At 39.8% G+C, this 20,303-nt stretch overlaps 3 protein-coding genes across 5 annotated transcripts in view; 2 read left to right on the top strand and 1 right to left on the bottom strand.

Moving 5' to 3' along the window:
• Nucleotides 1-9,840, bottom strand: part of LOC143881317 (Metallopeptidase M24 family protein) — a 36,112-nt gene extending 26,272 nt beyond the window's left edge. For 2 of the 3 annotated variants that reach the window (XR_013251922.1, XM_077384320.1), the window contains exons 1-2: nt 9,683-9,840; nt 8,119-8,226 (exon numbers count right to left, since the gene is read on the bottom strand). Coding sequence is in view for 2 of the 3 variants with exons in the window: in XM_077384320.1 (XP_077240435.1) it covers nt 8,119-8,226; nt 9,683-9,730 (156 nt within the window). In the remaining variant the exon portion in view is untranslated. Of the gene's footprint in view, nt 1-8,118; nt 8,227-9,528; nt 9,594-9,682 lie in introns of all 3 variants that reach the window. The other variant, XM_077384321.1, reaches the window with a different exon arrangement.
• A 709-nt stretch (nt 9,841-10,549) lies between these two features.
• Nucleotides 10,550-15,605, top strand: LOC143881316 (Translation elongation factor EF1B/ribosomal protein S6 family protein). Its single transcript, XM_077384319.1, has 5 exons — nt 10,550-10,861; nt 11,389-11,443; nt 11,565-11,621; nt 12,979-13,056; nt 14,940-15,605. The coding sequence occupies exons 1-5, from the start codon at nt 10,589-10,591 to the stop codon at nt 15,395-15,397; spliced, it is 921 nt and encodes a 306-aa protein (XP_077240434.1). The 5' UTR covers nt 10,550-10,588; the 3' UTR covers nt 15,398-15,605.
• A 2,970-nt stretch (nt 15,606-18,575) lies between these two features.
• LOC143881230 (pentatricopeptide repeat-containing protein At2g13600-like) lies at nt 18,576-20,198 on the top strand. Its single transcript, XM_077384219.1, has one exon. The coding sequence runs from the start codon at nt 18,576-18,578 to the stop codon at nt 20,196-20,198; it is 1,623 nt and encodes a 540-aa protein (XP_077240334.1).
• The last annotated feature ends 105 nt before the right edge of the window (nt 20,199-20,303 follow it).

Here is a 20,303-nt window from a genome sequence, read left to right as displayed (position 1 = left end):
CCGTGCTTTTAAGCGCTCGACAGTACCATCAGGAAGGTATTTGATGGAGAAAACCCACCGACAACCAAAAGGACGGGCACCAGGGGGAAGGGAAACCAGATCCCATGTATCATTACTATGAAGAGCGCCCATTTCATAGCATCGCGCCAGCCAGGATGTTCAAGAGCCTCAGCCACTGACTGTAGTAAAGACATAGAAGACAGGGAGGAAACAAAGCTCTGGAAGGTACTGGTGAGCTTATCATAAGAAACAAAATTCGAAATAGGATGTGCAGTGGAATGAGATCTCGTACGAGATGCAATAGGAGAATCAGAAACAACAGAGGAAGGCGGAAGAGAAGATACCTGAGAGCGGGAGAGAGGGATCATCGGCTCAGAAGATGATGGTGCGAGAGGAGGTAGACGAGACTTATCTGTAACTTGGCGCCGCTGATACTGTTGTGTAATTTTTGGTGGCGTTGGCTTCTCCAACGTGGCAGAAGAAGTAGAATCTGCAGAAGCTGGCTACACGAAAACAAGAGGTGACGGAAGAGAAGCAGATAGATCTGGTAAGGGAAGCGAGACCTCGGACTCAAGAGAAGGGGTGAAAGATGCCGCGCCATGTTGGAAGAATGCCTCAAACTCAAAGAACGTAACATCGGCCGAGAAAAACCAGCGACGCAGACGATAGCTATAGCAATGATAGCCTTTCTGCGTACGGGAATACCCCAGAAAGACACAACGCTCAGACCGGGGATCGAGTTTGTCACGGCCGGGTCCAAGGTGATGAACAAAACAAACGCATCCAAATACACGAGGTGTCAGAGGAAAATGTTCATTCCCAGGAGATAAAATCTCGAAAAAGAAGCACCCTCTAAGACGGAGGAAGGAAGGCGATTTGCTAAGAAACACGCCGTGAGAAGGGCATCACTCCAGTATGCCTTAGGAAGACTCATCTGAAAAAGAAGAGTGTGACCTACTTCAAGCAAATAACGAAGTTTCCTCTCAGCAACACCATTCTGTTGAGAGATGTACGCACATGAAAACTGATGTAGAATCCCATGTTGGGAGAGATAGGATTGAAAGGCATTAATATCAGAAAAGTATTCTCTAGCATTGTCAGTACGAAGACATTTAATATTGCAATTATATTGATTCTTAATTTCAGAATAAAATGTGCGAAAAGCAAAGAACACGTCAGATCGACTCTTCAGTAAATATAACCAGGTCATGCGTGAGAAGTCATCAATAAACACAATAAAATACCGAAAGCCAGTACTAGACGCGACCCTAGAGGGTCCCCATACATCAGAATGGACTAATTCAAATGGACTAGACACTCGACTAATGACCCGGGACGAAAACGACACACGACGGTGTTTCCCGAGTTCACAGGACTCGCACTGAAAACTAGAAAAAGGGCCGGGAATCAGAGAAGTCTGCTGCAGCCGTTGAAGTGAAGGATGCTCCAGGCGACAATGCCACTGAAATGTATCCACAGAGCTATGTACGACAGTAGGCGACCGGCAGTCAAGATGATAGAGTCCATCTACCTCACGACCCGTTCCAATTGTCTTCCCAGTCAAGAGATCCTGAAACAAGCAGTAAGAGGGGAAAATGAGACAGAACAGTGAAGAGATTTAGTAATTTGGCTAACTGAAAGTAAACTAAATGGTGATTTTGGTACAGATAAACCAAAGATAAGGTAAGAGCAGGATGAGGGGAGATATGACCAACACCAGTGATAGGTGTAGTGGACCCATCAGCAAGGGTGATAGACTGAGAGGGAGACGAGAAAGAGCGAAAAGAATGAAGCTGAGAAGAGTTACCAGTCAGGTGGTTGGATGCGCCAGAGTCAATGATCCATGACCCTGAGCTAGATAGAAGGGTAGTGGGTGAACTACCTGGCTGGGCGAAACCTGCAGAGGGAAGACGAGAACTGAGCCTCAGACGCTGGAACTCCTCATAATCGGCACGGGATAATGTATAGGCGGAATCCGCTGCTGCAGGAACAGAAGCAGAGGGAGCGGAATCTGAAGCAGAAGCAGTAGTAGCACCCATGTGAGCCGAGCGTATCTGACGAAGCTCGGGATGCAGGGTATAGCAATAGTCAATATAATTCCCCGAGCGCTGACAGTAAGTGCAAAAAGAACGGCCACGGCCAGCACCAGAACGACCACCACCACGGCCGGCACGGCCACGACCACAGGAGGCCCCACCACGAGGCGGACGAGTACTGCCATCATAGGTTGCGAGAGCAGAACCATCAATAGAAACAGATATCACTGGATCACCAGGAGAGCACTGCTGGACGCGGGAGTAAACTGCAGTAAGGGAAGGAATATCGCCAGAACCGATAATCTGCTGACGAAGATGCATGTACTCTGGACCCAAACTCTTAAGGTACTGCACAACACGGATCTGATCCCTCTGACGGGCAGCCTATGTGAGATCTGTGGTAAGCAGCATGTAAACATCAAGCTGCTGACATAGGCCAACGAAGTGGCTGATATGGGTGGCAAGGGGGAGATCACCACGGCGGAAACGCACCCACTCAGAATAGGTAGAGCAGATCCGACTAATGTTTGTCACGCCAGAGTAAAGAAGAGTAACCTAATCCCAGATCCGTTTCGCAGTAGGCAGAAGCATCAATGGCCCAGAGACGTGAGGGGTCATACTCTGCCACAGAAGGGTACAAACAAAGCATCCTCATGTTCCCATCGATCGAAGGTGGGATCCGTCGTAAGAGGAGGATCACGACGAATGACGTGGGCTTTCCCACGGGCAATAAGATACTTCTCGACGGCTGCTTTCCAAGTAACGTAGTTTGCCCCATCCAACTTAACAGTAGTGATCTGTGGGAATGATCCATCCACAGAGAGAGATGATGACGAAGAAAACGCCAAAGAGGGTGTCAGACGAACACCAGGAGCTACTCCTGTGGAAGGATTGTCAAGCACCTCCTCCATACCAACAAGCAAGAAAGAAACACAAATCAAGACGAATAACGGTAGATAACTGAATAGGTGGGCAAACTAGGACACGCCAAGAAAGCTAGATGCGGCTCCAAGAATGATGGTCATCGACGAAGCTTGACAAGAGGGAAGACATGGGGCACACGGAAGAGCCGCAACGACAAACAAGAATAAAAGTAGGATAGGAGATGAAGATCTAACACATAGTAAGAGGGAGAAAAGAGTTTTAGGCTTTACCGAGGGATGAGAAAGAGGACGAAAAATGATGTGGGTGGAAAAACTTGGGGTGGGGGGCTTACCTTCAAACCAAAGAATTGGGGGCTGGAAAAAAAAAAATTCAGGGGCGGGGCGGGGCGGATTGCAGCAGTGGAAACTATTTTCTAGGAAAGTGAATTTGGGGGGGGGGGGCAAATCCTCGTTCCTGGAAAAAAAATTTCCAGTCTGGGCGGAAAAAATTTTCCTGGAAAATTTTTGGGGCCGAAATCCTCGTTCCTGGAAAAACTTTTCCGGCCAGGAGGTGCGGGTGGCTGCAACGGGGCGAGCAAAGGGAGAACCGGAGGGGTATGCGCGGGGAAGGAGAAGATGGTAGCGAGGGAGGGCTGATATCGTCGGGTCGATGGAGACGGCTCCTTCTCGAAAGGAAAAAGACAGCGTACCGTTGTGCCTTTGATGAAGGTTTGCCCGGAGTTGGGGTTAGGGTTTCGCGACGAGAGGGAAGGGGGGGTTCGGTTGTGTGAGGGTGGCAGAGAAGGTGGAGGCTGAAAGAGAACCCTAGGGATCAGAAAACCCTAAGGCTCTGATACCATATTAACCGAGAGTTTAGAGAGAGAATTGAATGAGTTAGGGTAATCTCCCCCTGACTCATATCTTTATACTAAAACATAAAGGAATGTACAAAGTCCTAAATGCCCTTAGGCAAGTTACATATTCCAACAGTTTCCAATAGAAGAACAATAACATGTTGTCGAACATCTATCAGAAGGTGATCCAGCCCAATCTTCATCTAAAACACATGTCAACTTCTTCTTCTTCTTTTTTTGAATGGTCTAAAAAGACATGTCAACTTAAGATATTATCTTTCTTGAAAATAATTAATCTACTCAGAGCACCTTCTAAATTTCTCAATCATGGTACCAATTTTCGGCTGAAACCAGCAATTTTCGGCTGAAACATGCTGGTTTCAGCCGAACAGTTTCGGTATCAATGGTAGCCAATGCAAAATCCAGAAGGATTTGTTTCATTACAATATTTCGTTCGACATTTCGTAGGCTTTGATCTGATTTCAGTTTTATTTGGTAGAAAAATCAATGTGCTGCAATAGTAAATATCATTCATTTTTTGTTGATAGGAAAGGAAGCTTGAACCCCTGACTTGCACATTAGACTCTTGAGGTCCTCACAAATTTGAGAAACGGCTCGATTTCTCAAGAAAATATCATGAAAGAATGAATCTTAAGGACACCAAATTTTATGTGTCTGTTGCTGAAAGTATGGTCTGCAAAAGGTTAAATAACAATAATGATGAGCACATTTATGTGTGAATAGTAGTGATAGGAAACATGCATGTTTTATCATTTAAAGCGGTACTACTAAGGTATTCGCTTGTTTTTTGTGTTTCAGAATTGAAGGTAAAAGATGAAATATTGAAGAGAAATAACCAATTTCCAATGTTGGCTGAATTTAACAAGAGATCAAGGTGGCTGAATTATACGCAACCCAAATTATCTTGTGGCACAAAAAATTGATGGTCTGGATCGTCCTATGAGACTTATTAAGGGCCCGTGATCAATTCACCTTATGGTCCATTTTTGGATTGAGATAGAGGGTGGAAATTTTGATTACAAATGATGATCCGGACCATTCGTTGGGCAACCTAACCGTTGGATTTTTGCATCACCTATCGTGGCTTATCAATTGGGGAGTTTGGATCGTCCTATGGCTGTGATATAAAAGCAATTTGTGGGGGTACAACCAGTTCGACCAAATACTTGTCATTTGAACGGTTCATATCAGCCCATGAGAACGGTTCTTGAGGGCAACCCATTTACATTGTGGCCACCATTTGGACGGTCTAGATTATCTAACGGACGGCCAAGTTCAGTTTATGGAGATGAATTAGAGGGACAATCCATTTATGTTGAAGCCCATCGTTTGAATGGATTGGATCATTCCGTGGAATTCCATTAATGGGCATAATCAAGTAGCAATAAGACCACTAAAATGGACGGTTCAGATCAGCTTGTGGGAATGATTTATAAGACACGCCCCTTTATATAGTGGCTCAAACAAGTGAACGATTTGGATTAGTCCTATGATGCCCCAACTCTAACACTCTTTCTTTCTTATTTATTTTTTAAGTAGGGCCCACTCATATTTTTCCCTTTTTCGGTTTTGCAGTTGGGTCTCAATTTCGGTTTTGCATGAAAAAAATATGATTAAAAAGAAAAGGGGGCATTTACGTATAATAAAGCATGCATGTGCATGGCAATTGATAGCAAGAATTTTTCACATCTAGCTCTATTCGGTTTTTGGTATTTTGGGCAATATATGAGGGCCCCACCCATTACATTTTGGTTTCATACACAACTTGTATAAAATGCAAAGGATGTTCGGTTGATTTTAGATGAGGTGGTTGACACACATGTCATACATAACACATCCACATGCACCTTAGCAATACAACCGACACTCTCTCCTTGCTATTTTGGATGATGATTACAAATAGAAATTTTCTATTGGTAGAGAGAAGAGGCCAAAACAGCCCCCACTTTTGGCATCATGTGAAACGAATGGAAAGCTTTTTGGCATCTTGTGATCCTTCCTAATTTGGTGCAACACTCTTTTTTGCATTGTATCTTGGATTCGGTCATTCTATTGGGGCCTACTCTATGAATGCATGTTTATTTCTTTCTTAGAAAAAGGCATGATTCGGGGGAAATTTTAGTAGGGTTACTCTCTCTCTCCTCCACTTTCTAAATTCGTTTCTTTCTTTCCTAATATAGAGGGAAGTGATATTTTTAATGGGGCTGATATTATTTGTTAATAGCATTTGCTTGTGAGAGGCAAGTTTCCACCGAACTCACTATCCAATTGGTAGTGTGTGCACTTGATACGATCTGTAGAGGCAAGTTTCTGTTTTATTTTTTTAAGGGGTGGATGATATGTAAGGAAGGGAAGCTATTAGGAAATTTGGACTGCTGTGTTGCACCTTCTTTAGATATTTTGGAATTCGGTAATTTACCTATAAGAAGTGGATGGAATGGCAACGTTTTTAGAAAATTGAGGAGGAACTGCCAATTTCATAACCAACTCATCCAACACATTGCTAAATTTGTAGGGGTGCAATGGAAGAAAGCAACAACGTTTCCTAAGATCGTCATTCAAGGGGGGAGTAAAATAGCAACACATGCATTGCTAGTGGGATATATACATACCATAAAATCTCTTTTGAGATAGACTTTTTTTTGGCTTTTTCTTTCTCTCTTCCTCTCTCACTCTCTCTGGGTAATTTCGGTCCTCTCTCTTCTCTTGCTTTTGTTTGTTCTCTTTTGATTTCTCTAAAAATTTTAGTTTTTATTTGCAGCCCATTGTTTTGCTATTTCTTCATTTTCCTACAAATTCTATGCTCTCTTGATTTCATATTTCTAATTTTCTTGTTCTCTTTTTCTTGACCAATTGCGGCGAGGGGTATTGGTGCACTCTTTCATTCAAGCTAATAGTACAAGATTCAAACCAAGGGTGAGAAGCAAAGCATTAAAGAAAGTGACCGAGACAATCAACAGTTGGAAGGAGGGAGATCAAAGCTTCAACCATTGTTTAAAGGAGAAGAAAAAGAATAAGTTTTCTTTTTATTTTGTTATATTTTCTAGTTCCAAAGTGATGTATTTTTTGTTTAATTTAAACTAGTAGAGAGTTTATTTTTCTTTTAGTTTTTCTTTCAAGTAATCATATGGCATCTCTTCTCTTTTTTATCTCCTTTATTTTTGTTTTTCTTACCTTTTCCATGAACAACTAAATCCTAATTACTTAGGGTTTAGTTGAAGCCATGGGGAAGGAGAAATATTTATAATTAAATCAATCTACTCAATTGAAAAATGGTGTAGGATTTTGTGTTTGGAAAATCCCAATCATTCATGCCATTGGCTTTCCCCTTTCGTATGAATGATTGTTGATTAACAAATATAAAGTTCTATATAATCAATGTAAATTAGAGAGTGGATTTGATTATTTACTTATAAGGAATGACATCCCTTTGATCTTATTCCTTATTGACTAGTTAATCGAATTTTAAACCCAATTCAAGAGTTGTTTTAATTAATCAATCTAATCCAAACCCATGGTGGATTCTAACCCTAAGTAATCTTTTATATTGAATTAAGGTTTTTACACTATTCCAAATTACTTTTGCAATTTTTCAATTACTTAGGCCCATAGAATTTTGGTTTTCTACTTAAATTAGATAAGTAGTTAAAAGATATCATTAGAACTTTGGTACACTTTGCCTAAATTAGGATTTTAAATCAAAAAATCTTAGTTGAATTTGATTGTTAGATTGAATAGAATATACGCTTGTATATAGTGTTGGCTCCGAGGTCAAGTCCATGGAAATCCTAAAATTTTGCCAGGCAACATTATATCATAGCTAGTATTCTAATCGGTACAAGAATAGGATTTACAAACAAGATTTCTCTTCCCTGAGTTCGACCCGTGACTACACACGATCCGTGCACTTGCGGTTACTTTTTAAATCACAATCAAATAACTTATTTGAATTTTAGCAGTGTAAGAGTTTTTTTCTTTCTTGATAGAGATGAGTACAGCTTAGCGTGACAAATTAGGAGGATAACAAATATAAAATGGGTATATCAGAATAGCTCAAAAAAGCAGGCGTACACAGGAAATTAACAATCATAAGTAGACAGCAACAGAAAGCAAGTTACGCTCCAGCTATCCAGGCTGTTCAAATATATTGTATCTTGCCATTGCATAGGCATTGTATGTATTTTTCTTCTTCCTCACTTTGGTTCTGCTTTTGTTTTCCTAAAGGGTCCCATATTCCTTTTTTCCATTTTTTTTCTCTATATAAAAGTGCTTGCATAAATAGGAAAAAATGCATCTTTCAGTGATAACTAAGAGATAGAAACACATGGAGGTCTAATTTAGCACCTGTGGGTGAGTTACAGAGGTTGGCTGCCCGATATCGAAATGATTCATGGTAGAATAAGCACAAAAACCAATGCATCCATGCAAAGAAGCAGAAACTCGAGAGCCAATCTACAAAAAACAAATGTTAGAAAATATCAACAAAGTCACGGCAATATCATTGACTTCCAAACAAAATTATGATGAGCTACAAAGACATCCACCATGGCTAGTTGTAACTATTGTATGGAAAAAGACAAAACAGAAGAACAACTGCAAATTGATAGAGGTAGAAGATGAGGTCTTTGAGAGGAAATAGCCATTAAGTAATTTAGTAAAATTACAACGCAGTTAGTACCATTTACTAAGACTAACTAGACTAAGAAAACAATGAAACATGAGAGATAACTCATGAGATTCAATATTGATCAATTCAAATCAGAAACAGTAGAATCTTAAGCCAAAAGAATCCCTAAATTTTCATGCACAGTAAATCATATTCCCTATTTCCCAAATATTGGGTACGAAAAATCAGCCAATGAAGCCACAGGGAACTGCCATCTTCAGCAGAACGTATGCCCACAATAAGGATCAGTTTGGTTACAGGTAGTTAGCTTGTAGAGTAGTTGTGAATTAAAACTTTAAGTAGTTAACAGGGAGGAGACAGCCTAAGTAGTCTCCTTGTAGAGTAGTGGTGAGTAGTGTTTGGTTGTCAACCTCATAAGAGTAGTGGTAGGAGGTGTCATTACCAATATAGAGGGAGGAGAGAGAGAGAGAGGCATCAATCCCGAGATTCTACTAGTAAAAAACTACTTTTTTTGGTGGTTTTTTGCTTAGATTTTGCTAGTAGTTTGCTGGTATGCCACATCAGCAGACAACGAGGAGACAAGCCAAATAGTCTCCTCGTACTTTGAAACTCTACATACAACCAAACACGGTATTTTGCTTGCCAAAAATGAAGCAAAACTGCTACAAAACCCGGGATATTGTGCAACCAAACACACCCAAGTGATTACACCTCTTAGAATTATTTAAATATACAGAGACATAAAACCGCAAGATATCTACTAATCTGAAACGAAAGCCCAAGTTGCCAAAACAACATCTCAGTCCATTAATTCAAACAATCCTCCCAAACCAAGATTCAACTTTCAACCCAAGTCGTTAACAGTTCAACGCCACTGTAAGCAAACACAAAAGCCAACCCTTGATTTCAAAAACCTCATTAAAGTGGCGTTAAATTGTTAATCCAATCCAAAACCATGATCTTCCAGCCAACCCCATTATACAAACAAAAAAATTTAAGATTTTGATCGAAACACGTCAAAGCCTTGGACTTTTTCCCTTTTCCAGTTACAACAAGCTCAGTCAAAATTGGTTAAATTTTCACATAAAATGGAAATTTTTTCCAGATTTTAAGAGAGACTCACTTACGAATTCATGTTTTCTGCAATTACCATCAGCCGATAAAGCGAATGCCTACCCATTTAGCAATTCGACTTGAAGCATCACAAAATCAATAAGGAAAAAAAAAAGATAAGAAAAGAAATAAAATGAAGGGAGGTGGAAGGTTTTAAGGTGTGTATACTTGGTGGGATGAGAGTTTTTCCATGAATTTTCTTCTCACTGTCAACATTGCTCACCCTCTCCAGCTTCCCGCCCCTCTGTCGACTCGACAAGGAAATCTTTTGGCTGCTGATATTGGCACTGCCCTTGTTTTGACAAAGGGTCAACAATAGGGCTATTTCACTTTAAACAGTCATTAAGAGGAGTGTGCCCATATCATTTTCCCTCCTTCCAATCTTAGCCTAAAAGGCGAGTTTTATAGTCCATTTTTCCATTATTTTCCAAGAGTTAGGATCATCCTATGGAAACGATTTTGGGCGCATCTCCTGTTCAGGTTGTTGCCCAACAAATGATCAGTTTAGATCATCCTATTGAGTGTGTCATACAGTATATTTTGAAAAAAAATTGAACTATATAGTCCAGTACTTTTCAAAAGCTACTGTACGTTCCTCTCCCATCGGATGATCTAAACCGTTCATTAGTTGGGCCGCAAGGTAAATAGGGTGTGCCCAAAAATTATTTCTGTACGATGGATCTGTAGTATTTTTATATGGCTGCATCTAATCTAGTATTTTTCAAAAAAGTACTGTACAGCTTACTCCATATGATGATCCAGACCGTTCATTAGTTGGGTCACTACCTAAATAGGGTGTGCCGTAAAAATCATTTCCATAGGATGATTCTAACCCTCGCATCTATAGAGAGACTGCACATTGTGGAAACCCCTATGGACCCAAGGGCTATGGAAATGATTTTTTGGGCACACCTTGTTTAGGTTGTAACCCAACAAATGAACGGTATGGATCATCTATGGCCGTACAGTACTTTCTGAAAATTACTGGACTATACCGCGATACACACCATATAAAAGCTCTATAATTTCTCATAATAAATCTGAATATCCATTTTGAGCTTTCTATGCATTTCCATGGAGGTTCTCATACATACCTGTTTTTCTCCAAAGAGCTTCAGATTTCCGGAGGGAGAAAGGATTATCATCGAACAGAAGAATTATTCCTCGGCTTTTGCAAATGGGTTCTCTTCTCCACGGCCATTTTCCACACAAAAACTCTCCATCGATGCGAGGGAAAGAAAATCAGTGATTGCCAAAGCGAAAAAGAAGAAAACCGATTCTCATAGTTTCGTCTCGAGGCCTGATGAAGCTACAGGGCCGTTTCCCGAAGCCGTTTTGCTTAAAAAGGTGATTTTGAGAATAACCCTAATTTTTGTATTTGGATTTTCGGGTTATATGATGAGAGTTGGTACCAGGAAACAATGTTTTTTTTTTGGTAGCTGTATAACGTGAGTTAATCTTTTTCTTCTTCTGTTTACTTTGGCTTTTTGGGGATGATGTTTTCCTTTTTAAAATTTTTTTAGGTGGGTTGTGTGCCTTTAGATTTCGATATGGTCCTTTCTGGGTGTTTTTACTTACTAGTGTTTTTTGTTTCATTTTAGATATTAGGTCATTGTCGTTTCTGATTTTAGTTGTGTCATGGTTTCTCATTCCACTTGTTATAGATATGTCAGATGCAACAGGCCATCTGCGAAATGCCTTCTGCGATGGATGCTAATAAATCCCCTTCTTTTCTTTTTTTAAGAATTATGGTTTTTAATGTAAGAGTCAAATTTACTTAATTATCTATTAATTTGAGGATTGGGTTGGTTTCAATGTTGGGGCTTAATGGGATCTATGCTGATTGTGGGATTTATTTTTATTTTGATTTTCAGAGGAAAGTTCGCGAAGATGGTAGAGTACTCCCTGAGTTTGCTGATTCTGAAGAAGGTCAGTGTTTATTGTTAATCTCTCCACCAGTTTGCAGTTGGTAGGGTTCACTTCCTTCCTGAGAAATCCGGGTATCATTATTCAGAGGTTAACAAATAATAAAATTGGTTGTGATTTGCAGAAAAGCTTTTTGAGTTCCTGAATCTTCAGCTGGAGAGTGATTTGAATGTTGATCAAAGTAAGTATATTTTACCATTTATTTCTTCATACTAGGATAGGTTCATATGCTGCAATTACAAGTTAGCTTGACAATACATGAATCTTGTTACCAACTTCTCCAAAAGCTTAAGCTGTTGGAGAAAGGCGTTATTTATTTTTTATATTCTAACACTCCCCCGCACATGTGGCCCGTTATTTATTTTTTAGACTTTAACACTCCCCCACACATGTGGCCCACTTGGCAAACACGTGGCACATGTGGTCTCACTTTGGGCCGACTTTCGCATTTGGATTTTTGCTATTCGGGAGGTTTGAACTCGAGACCTTTGGCTCTGATACCATGTTAACTTACCAACTTCTCCAAAATCTTAAGCTGTTGGAGAAAGGCATTAACAAATCTATTCCTTCCTTAAAGTTGGGATTACTTTCATTTGTAAGCTACGAGAGACGAGAAATAAAACTCCCTCATAAAGCATTTTCCCTTTCTCTCCATTGTTGAGTTTGGGGAGCTTTCCACCATTAAGATCAGCAAAAGCGCTCGGCATTTGCCATCCATACCAATGGTTTCTTGATGTCTAACTGTCAAACAAAGTAACTGAAAAATAGTATTCAACTGAAGAATTTATCAATTATGAATCAAATATTGAGTACAAAACCATGGAAAAATGCATTAATGCAGTTATCAGTTTCACCTCATTAATAGAGAATATAAGTTTAAGTAGAATATCTGACAGAATAGAGAAAATGAAGCTTTTTCTCAAATAACTGAATAAAAAATTATGCTTTTTCTCATCCACACTCCATTGCTCCCCTTTTTTTCCCCTTTTTTTTTTGGTTTGAGAAAGACAACTATTTTATTGAGAAGACCAGACACTCAAAAACTGTTATATGTAGCACAAAGATTGCCTGCCCATCAATTAATGAATCTTACAGTACCACCTTTGGTAAATGTATCAGCAATGTCGTTGTCCTCCCTCTCTAAACATACGAGAAAAAGAAAAACCCTTCCCCTTGTCAGATTCACAATTTCAATTGCCTCTCAACTTCATCACATGCAGTGCCTATCTGTTTTCTTGTTTTCTCTTCATGGATTTATGAAGATCTTTATTCTCTATATCCTTTGTTGTCGAGAACTAATCACAATCTTTATTGTCTATCTCCTTTGTTGGACATTAGTTACTTGAGAACTAATCACACTAGAAGCATAGAAGAAAATATTATGAAATTTGTTATTCGCAAAGTCCTCATTAATTAAGATCAGTACATGAACATGCGCATCAGACTGTAATATTTTGATTAATCGGTTTAATAAATTTATTTGGTGCAACGGAAATTCATTGATGGTGTCTTTCTCTTCTTTTTTATTTTCTCTGCAGTGCGTCACTATGAAGTGGTTTATTTGGTTCATGAAGATCGTGTGGATGAGGTTGGAAGCATAATTTCAAAAGTTGAAGGTGGTATTTTGTCTCTTTTTTGTTTCCATCTCTATATGATGTTTATGACTTGTTAAATAATTCTGCTTGATAAAGTTAAACCTAAAATGTTACGAAGGTTCATCTCTTTTTGTTTCATCTTTGCTTATAACTGCATTTTAATTGGGTAGTCTTGTATGTCTTTATTTCTGCTCTTCCTAGAAAATAAAAATATGACTTTAGACCCTGACGTTACCTGAGCAATATCTCATACTGGGATTGGCATTTTTATAACTTACATGATTTCAGAAATCAGATCACAAGCCCCATCTTACTCGCAGCTCATTCACATAAATTTGTCCTTATTGAGGTCTCCTACAGTGGCGATCTCCTTTCTCAACATTTAATGGTTTGTAAAACCATCACTCAATCAATATGGCCTGAAGAGATTAGAGGTACTATTCAAGCACTTTGTAAAAGATTCCTGCTTCCACACTGAAGACTATATAGCAACCTGGCAAGCATGAGATTACAAACTCCGTGTTATCTTGAGGAACTCCACAGAAATTTATATTCTGTACCATATTCACAGTTATATTTATCTATCAGGAAGAAAGGATAAAAAGCACTAATATGTTCGTTTGGTGAGAAGAATTGTTGGTCAGAAAAGTAAATGTCCCCTATTATTATGCAAATATCTGACACACCCAATCTATGGAGTCAAAATCAATGGTAGAATTGGATTGGCGGAGAAAGAGTATATGCATCTCTGGTCATGGCCTATGATCTTGGCAAACAATTCCTTTTGTTTTGCTTTGACCAATAACAGATGAAGATTAACTATAAACAAATAGGATTCCAGAGCAAATAAATAAGAAACATCAGGATCTTGATTACTGCTACAGGGGAGTTGTTTTCGGTTTTTTCTATTTGCTGCACTGTGTGTGCAGACATCGTCTCTGCCCCTCTGCACTGCTTTTCAGATGTGTTTTTGTGTAGAATTTGGGTTTTTTTGTGTGTGTGGACATTAGTTGCTGCTATATTCAGTGTTGTTGTTGCTAGCTAGATATAGCGTGGATAGGAGATGCATTTCTGCTAGTGGGACTGTATTTTGTAGTGCTTGCCTGTGTTTGTAGCTTGCGATTCTATTACAAAATGTGGCTTCTTTAGTTTTTTTTTTTCAGTGCTGTACCTAGTCCTTCTAGCCGACCCCAACTAGTTTGGGACAAAGGCTTAGTTGAGTTGAGTTGAGCTGCACCTAGTCCTTCCATAGTTCCTCAATAAAGTTACCACCTTTATCTTCCCGGAAAAAAAACAAAAACAAAAACAAATGAAACAAAACAAGGCTTTATTTGAAGAAAAGAAAGAAAATTACCCAAGGGGCAGAAATTGTCCAGGACATAAAACTAAACAGCCCACACCCTACTTATTTAGAATTCACTATTGGGGCAGAAATTGTTCAGTTCATAAAACTAAACAGCCCACACCCTCGCTTAGTAGAACTCACTAGCCTCATGCATACCATGAGCAGAATACGCTTTCTACGCAAATCCCGAATTTTCTCTAAATTGTCTGCCAACATCTAATATCTGGACTTTTTCCTGTTAAGATACACAAGTTGATGGGTAGGTTGCCCAGCGGGACTGAATGTTTGGTAATTATGAATTTTGAGATCATGGGGTTTGAGGAAATAGAGATTAATATGCATCCACATGCTGATTGCATTAGTTTCTCTTATTGCAATCTAAACCTATACTATAATTATTTAATTGTGACGTGTTTATATTCTAGCTAAGTCATCTTCCTCTATAAATCATGTTGTAGTATTGCTCGTGGTGCGTTTTTAATTTTGTTCATCATCTGGGATGTATCAGTAGTATTTTCTGGACAGTCAGTGACTGTACTCGCAACTTTCTCTTTTGCAGATTTTATGAGGGAGAAAAATGGGAAAATTTGGAGGCTGAACAATTGGGGTCTTCGGAGACTGGCATACAAAATAAGAAAAGCGAAGAATGCCAGCTACATATTGATGAACTTTGAGCTAGGAGCAAAATGGATCAATGATTTCAAGAGCATGCTAGACAAGGATGAGAGGATCATTCGACATCTAGTCATCAAACGTGATGAAGCGATTACTGAGGATTGCCCACCTCCTCCAGAATTCCACACCTTGCGTGCGGATGGTATGGAAGACGACGATCTAGATGACTATGATGAAGATGATGATGAGCAGGGTTGGGATGATGAGAGTGATGATAAAGATGTTGAAAATGGTGTTATTTTTGTTGGTGAGGATGATGATGAAGAGGAAATGAATGATGGGACTGATGGTGTCCGCAAAGGAGCTAGAAGAACTTTGAGTGCTGAGAAAATAGCAAGGTAGTCGATCTTCTTTGTTTTTTTTTGGGTGGGTAAAAGAAATAGCAATGTAGTTGCATGTGTCTTTTGTTGTATGCTTATTGAGGGCTGAGAAAATAGAAAGGTAGTCGATCTTTTTTTTTTGGGGTTGGTAAAAGAAATAGCAATGTAGTTGCATGTGTCTTTTGTTGTATGCTTATCCATGCTATCAAATTGAACAGATTTTGCTCTGATGATAATCTATAGCAGAATCACTAATTTCTGAAGCTGATCTAGCTATCAGACCTAAATTACAGTGTTGGGTCTTACCAGACAAGTTCTTTTACTATCTTGAGAGTCTCAGGAGGCTTGTATACTCAAAACAAATAGGATGAAATAAAGAGGAGAAGCTTGCTTAGGGTGATGAATTTATTTTGCAGGAGGGTTCAATTAGAAACAGTAGCAAAAAAACAGGTTTAATAACCAAACCAGTTCTATAAGAAAGAGTTGTTGGAATTAATTCATGGATGGCCCATGGATCCAACAATCATTTAACGCTACTGATATTGGCACTACCATGTTTTGATAATTGCACAAACCCAGCTAGTCTTTTTTTTTTTGAAAGATGACATATTCATTGATACCATGAAAGTTACATTGGGGACCAGGAGTCCCAACTGTTGTTACATAGTATCAAACAAGACAATTCAGGGTAACCAGAGCCATATAGGCCTTTGAAACCTGGACATACCATGAGCATATCAAACCTGGACATACCATGAGCATATCATACTCTACAGTTTAACCAACATAGATTCACCCCAAACACACCCAAAAGTCTATTTTGTACTCCTACTTCCACTCCTTATCTTCATCTTCTTCCAGATCATCACCTCCTTACGTCTTTAAACACAACCAGGAAAAAGGTTTATCAGGCAACCATGCCTCCAAAAGTGAAAGACCATGGTCTCTCAAGCTTTGGAGGAACTACTTCTTTCTTCTAGCACACCTGAAGTTGACATTATATGGCCCAGTTCTATCTACTATTACCCCGGCATATCTACAATACCATTTTCTATAATCAAACCTAGAATGTTACTAATATATACTATAAATTCGACCACTATCCATAACATTCCAAAGTCCCGTTTTTCCAAAACTTCAAAACTAAACTACTCCAAAAAGTAACTGCTTCCATGAACCATCTTGTCAAATCTGAGCACACTTCCTTAGTTTATCAAGGAGAAATTCCACACTATGCTGCAGCCTCTTTTCCTTTGAGAAGAAAACAATCTCAAACTCTGGAGTAGGGACTTCCTCCATTGGATCCTCTAGGGTAGCTATTAGTTCCTCCAACTTAGTGATACAGAGAGAACGATCTGCCTCCCACCCAAAACGGCGCATAAGGTCTTGATAGTGCAACTTGTCCTTGAAAAATTGAAGCTTGTAGACCGGTACACAAATATTCTCAATATTACGAAAGCCTCTTAAAGAAAATAATTCCTCTACATTCCGCTGAGCGTCCTCTTTACGCTGTTTCCATTCACTCTTCGCTTCCCGTTTTGCAAGCTCTCTTGGGGATGGATTTTCAGCGGAAGCTGTAGCTCTTTCATACCTAAGAGCTCTTACCTTCTCTAAAGTGTAAATCCAAGCAGAGCAATCGACCAACTCCGTCCTTCTTCGCCATATTGTTGAATTTCTGAGACTTTAGAGCCCATTATAGCCGCGCTGTTGATCGAATGCCGTATTATCTTAAACCAAAAGATGCCTTAACAACTTCCTGAATATCCTTTTGGAGGAAGGCGTACCAAGCAAGAAACAAGTCATAGCCAGTCTTTTAGGATGAAGGATGATGATGATCTCTCTCTCTCTCTCTCTCTCTCTCTCTCTCTCTCTCTCCCCCCCCCCCCCCCCCCACCCCCCACCAACATGCACACTCCCCTTTTAACCTATTTTGACATAAAGTTGCCCACTTTTCACGTCAAATCAAGTTAAAAGGGGAGCGTACATGTAATGCGGGGGGAGGGATATCATCTCCCGTCTTTTATTGCATAAACAGTTGTCAAAGGTTACCACAGTTCTCAAAAAACTGTGTCAATTAAAAAAGAAAAGACACGCTGACTTTGTGTAGCTATCAAAACAATGGTCCTATTTTTTTCTTTTTATTTGGTGGTAAGCTGGGATCGAAGTCCCAACCTCAGGGTGAAAAACAGTCTTTAACCAGCTGATGGAACCCCCAGACAGACAGTACTGTCAGGATCAATGATCAATGGTGACTATCAATTCTAGGGTCCTACGCGGGATGTGCGTGTGAAATCAGGGCCGTTGATCTTGTAGAAAATCATGAGCCAACCCATTTGGCCCCCATCCCATACCGAACGGATGTAATGATGCAAATAGGAACGGATACTTGGATGATAATGAGAAGCCTCGCCGGAGATTGTCCTATGTCTGATTATCATCTTTATATATACAAAAAGACCACATTCAGAGAAAATGAGTTTAACAAATAGGAGGGGAAAAAACTCTTATTCATCTATATGATGTCACTTATCCATTGTTTGACTTAATTATCAAATGTATTAGGGGGCGTGCCTTTTAAGCTCAAGCTCAAATAGCTTATCAAAATGCCATCTCCCATGTTGTTTCAGTCATTCAACCCATTCATTCCAGAAATCCTAACATAGATAGGGTGCTCCTAAGAAACCATCTACATACAATCATCCTAACCATTCAATCTGAGAGGGACAAAATGAACCCAATTTCTAACTGTCCATTTTAAACCTCCACAAATCAACTCTTAGAATGATCCTATGAATATGATTTCTTAGAGACACCCTATCTATGTTAGGTCCTCTAAACTCAATATCTAACATAATCAAAACAACATAAGCACCCGCTCTATTTATGAGCTCTAGCTCAGATAAGCTATTTGAGCTTGAGCACTGAAACCATTTCCTAAATGTAGGATTATCTATCCAATAACATTTAAACATCTTATCCTAAAAAATGAGGATAAGTCTATTTACAATTATCACTTCAAAGCAGCCACAGCTTGTCAATTTAGACACTTCCAATCACATTTTTTTACTCATTGATATCCGCACTGCTATAGTTTGATAATGACACTATCAACATCAAAGAAGAACAGTGAAGCTGGATAAACACGAAGGATAACATGATCTCGGCCTAGAAATTTTGTGGCAGTTAAGCCGTAAAGCGCCATGCTTAGGTTTAAATCCGCCCCTCTGACTCCTCATCATAATTTTTATAGAAGAAATGGCTTTAGCAGCATTTCCGCACTTTCCTCTGAATATTTGAATGCCATGATCAACGGGTATGCTAAAAACGGGCGTTTGTTCGAGGCCCGGAAAATGCTCGACGAAAACTCTCAATGCAGAAACGTCGTCTCTTGGAATACGATGATGGCAGGATATGTCCGAAACGATCAAATCCAAAGTGCACGTCAACTGTTTGATGAAATGCCTGTTAGAGATGTCGTCTCTTGGAACACCCTGTTGGGAGGTTACCGACGAATTGGCAATTCTGAAACGGTTTTTAGACATTTCCTGCGAATGGAAAGGATCGGGTTGAAACCCACGGAATTCACTTTGACAACAGTAATTAGTGCAATTTCGGATGCGGGTTTTGTAAGTATGGTTCCTCAGGTTCATGGCCGCATAATTTGTTTAGCATTTGATTCGAATGAATTTGTTGGGACGGCGTTGATTCGAGGTTACACGAAATCGGGCGATCAGACCGCTTTACAACGTGTGTTTGATGAGATCCCAACAAAAAATGTCGCATTGCGAAATGCTGTGATTTCGGGTTATATGGATTTGGGGTGCGTTTATGAGGCCCATATCGTTTTTGAGAATATGCCTGAGAGAAATGTAGTTTCTTGGACTAGTTTGCTTAATGGGTATGTTTGTAACAAGAAGCTCCATGAAGCACATCGCATCTTTCATCAAATGCCTGAGAAGAATGTGATCTCGTGGACTGTATTGATCAGTGGGTATGAGCAAAATGGGCGCTTTGTGGAAGCTTTAAAGCTCTATGCCTCAATGCAAAAATCGCGCGTTCTGCCAAACCAATCTACATTTTCTAGTGTACTAAGTGCTTGTGCCGGATGCGCGTCTCTTGTCATTGGAAAGCAAGTCCATTTGAGCATCTTGAAATCCAGTCTGAAGATCGATGTGATATTGTCGAGCTCCCTCGTCGATATGTATGCAAAATGCGGGCACCTTCATACAGCGGTCTGCGTCTTTGAGTCCATGCCAGAGAAGAACTTGATCTCATGGAATTCAATTATTGGTGGTTATGCTAGACATGGTCTTGCTAAGAGAGCATTGGAGCAATTTGAGAGAATGAAGAAAGATGGCTTTAGACCTGATCACATTACATTCATCAGCGTATTATCAGCATGTGCGCATGGGGGGTTGGTAGAAGAAGGCGAAAGGTATTTCTCCTCGATGGAGAGGGAATTTCTTCTCAAAGCAGGAATGGAGCATTATGCGTGTATGGTTGACCTATTTGGACGAGCGGGTCGGCTAGAGAAGGCAGAGAAGTTGATTAGAGGAATGCCGTTCGAGCCTGATGTTGTTGTATGGGGTGCATTGCTTGGAGCTTGTACTGTACATTCAAGCTTGGAAGTTGGTTTATATGCTGCGGAATCAATGTATAAGTTACAACGAGATCATCCGGCGATCTATTCAATGTTATCGAAGATTCATGGCGTTATGGGAGTGTGGAACAGAGTAAGTGAATTGAAGGAGATGATGGATGAGATGGGAGCTAAGAAACAGAAAGGGAGGAGTTGGATTGAATCTTCCTTTGCCATACGGTGAGAGAGAAAATACATGGAAGACTAGCCAAATGCTATTAACAAAACCAAACCCTTCATTTCTAGGGTCAATCTCTCCGAAAAAAAAAAGTACTCTGGCTCGTATTGA

Source organism: Tasmannia lanceolata, unplaced genomic scaffold, assembly GCF_043159265.1.
Source record: "Tasmannia lanceolata isolate RefF3 unplaced genomic scaffold, GAP_Taslan_0.1 ptg000007l, whole genome shotgun sequence".
NCBI lineage: Eukaryota > Viridiplantae > Streptophyta > Magnoliopsida > Canellales > Winteraceae > Tasmannia > Tasmannia lanceolata.
The sequence above is the reverse complement of the archived record's forward strand: the minus strand, read 5'-3'. Positions and strand labels throughout refer to the sequence as shown.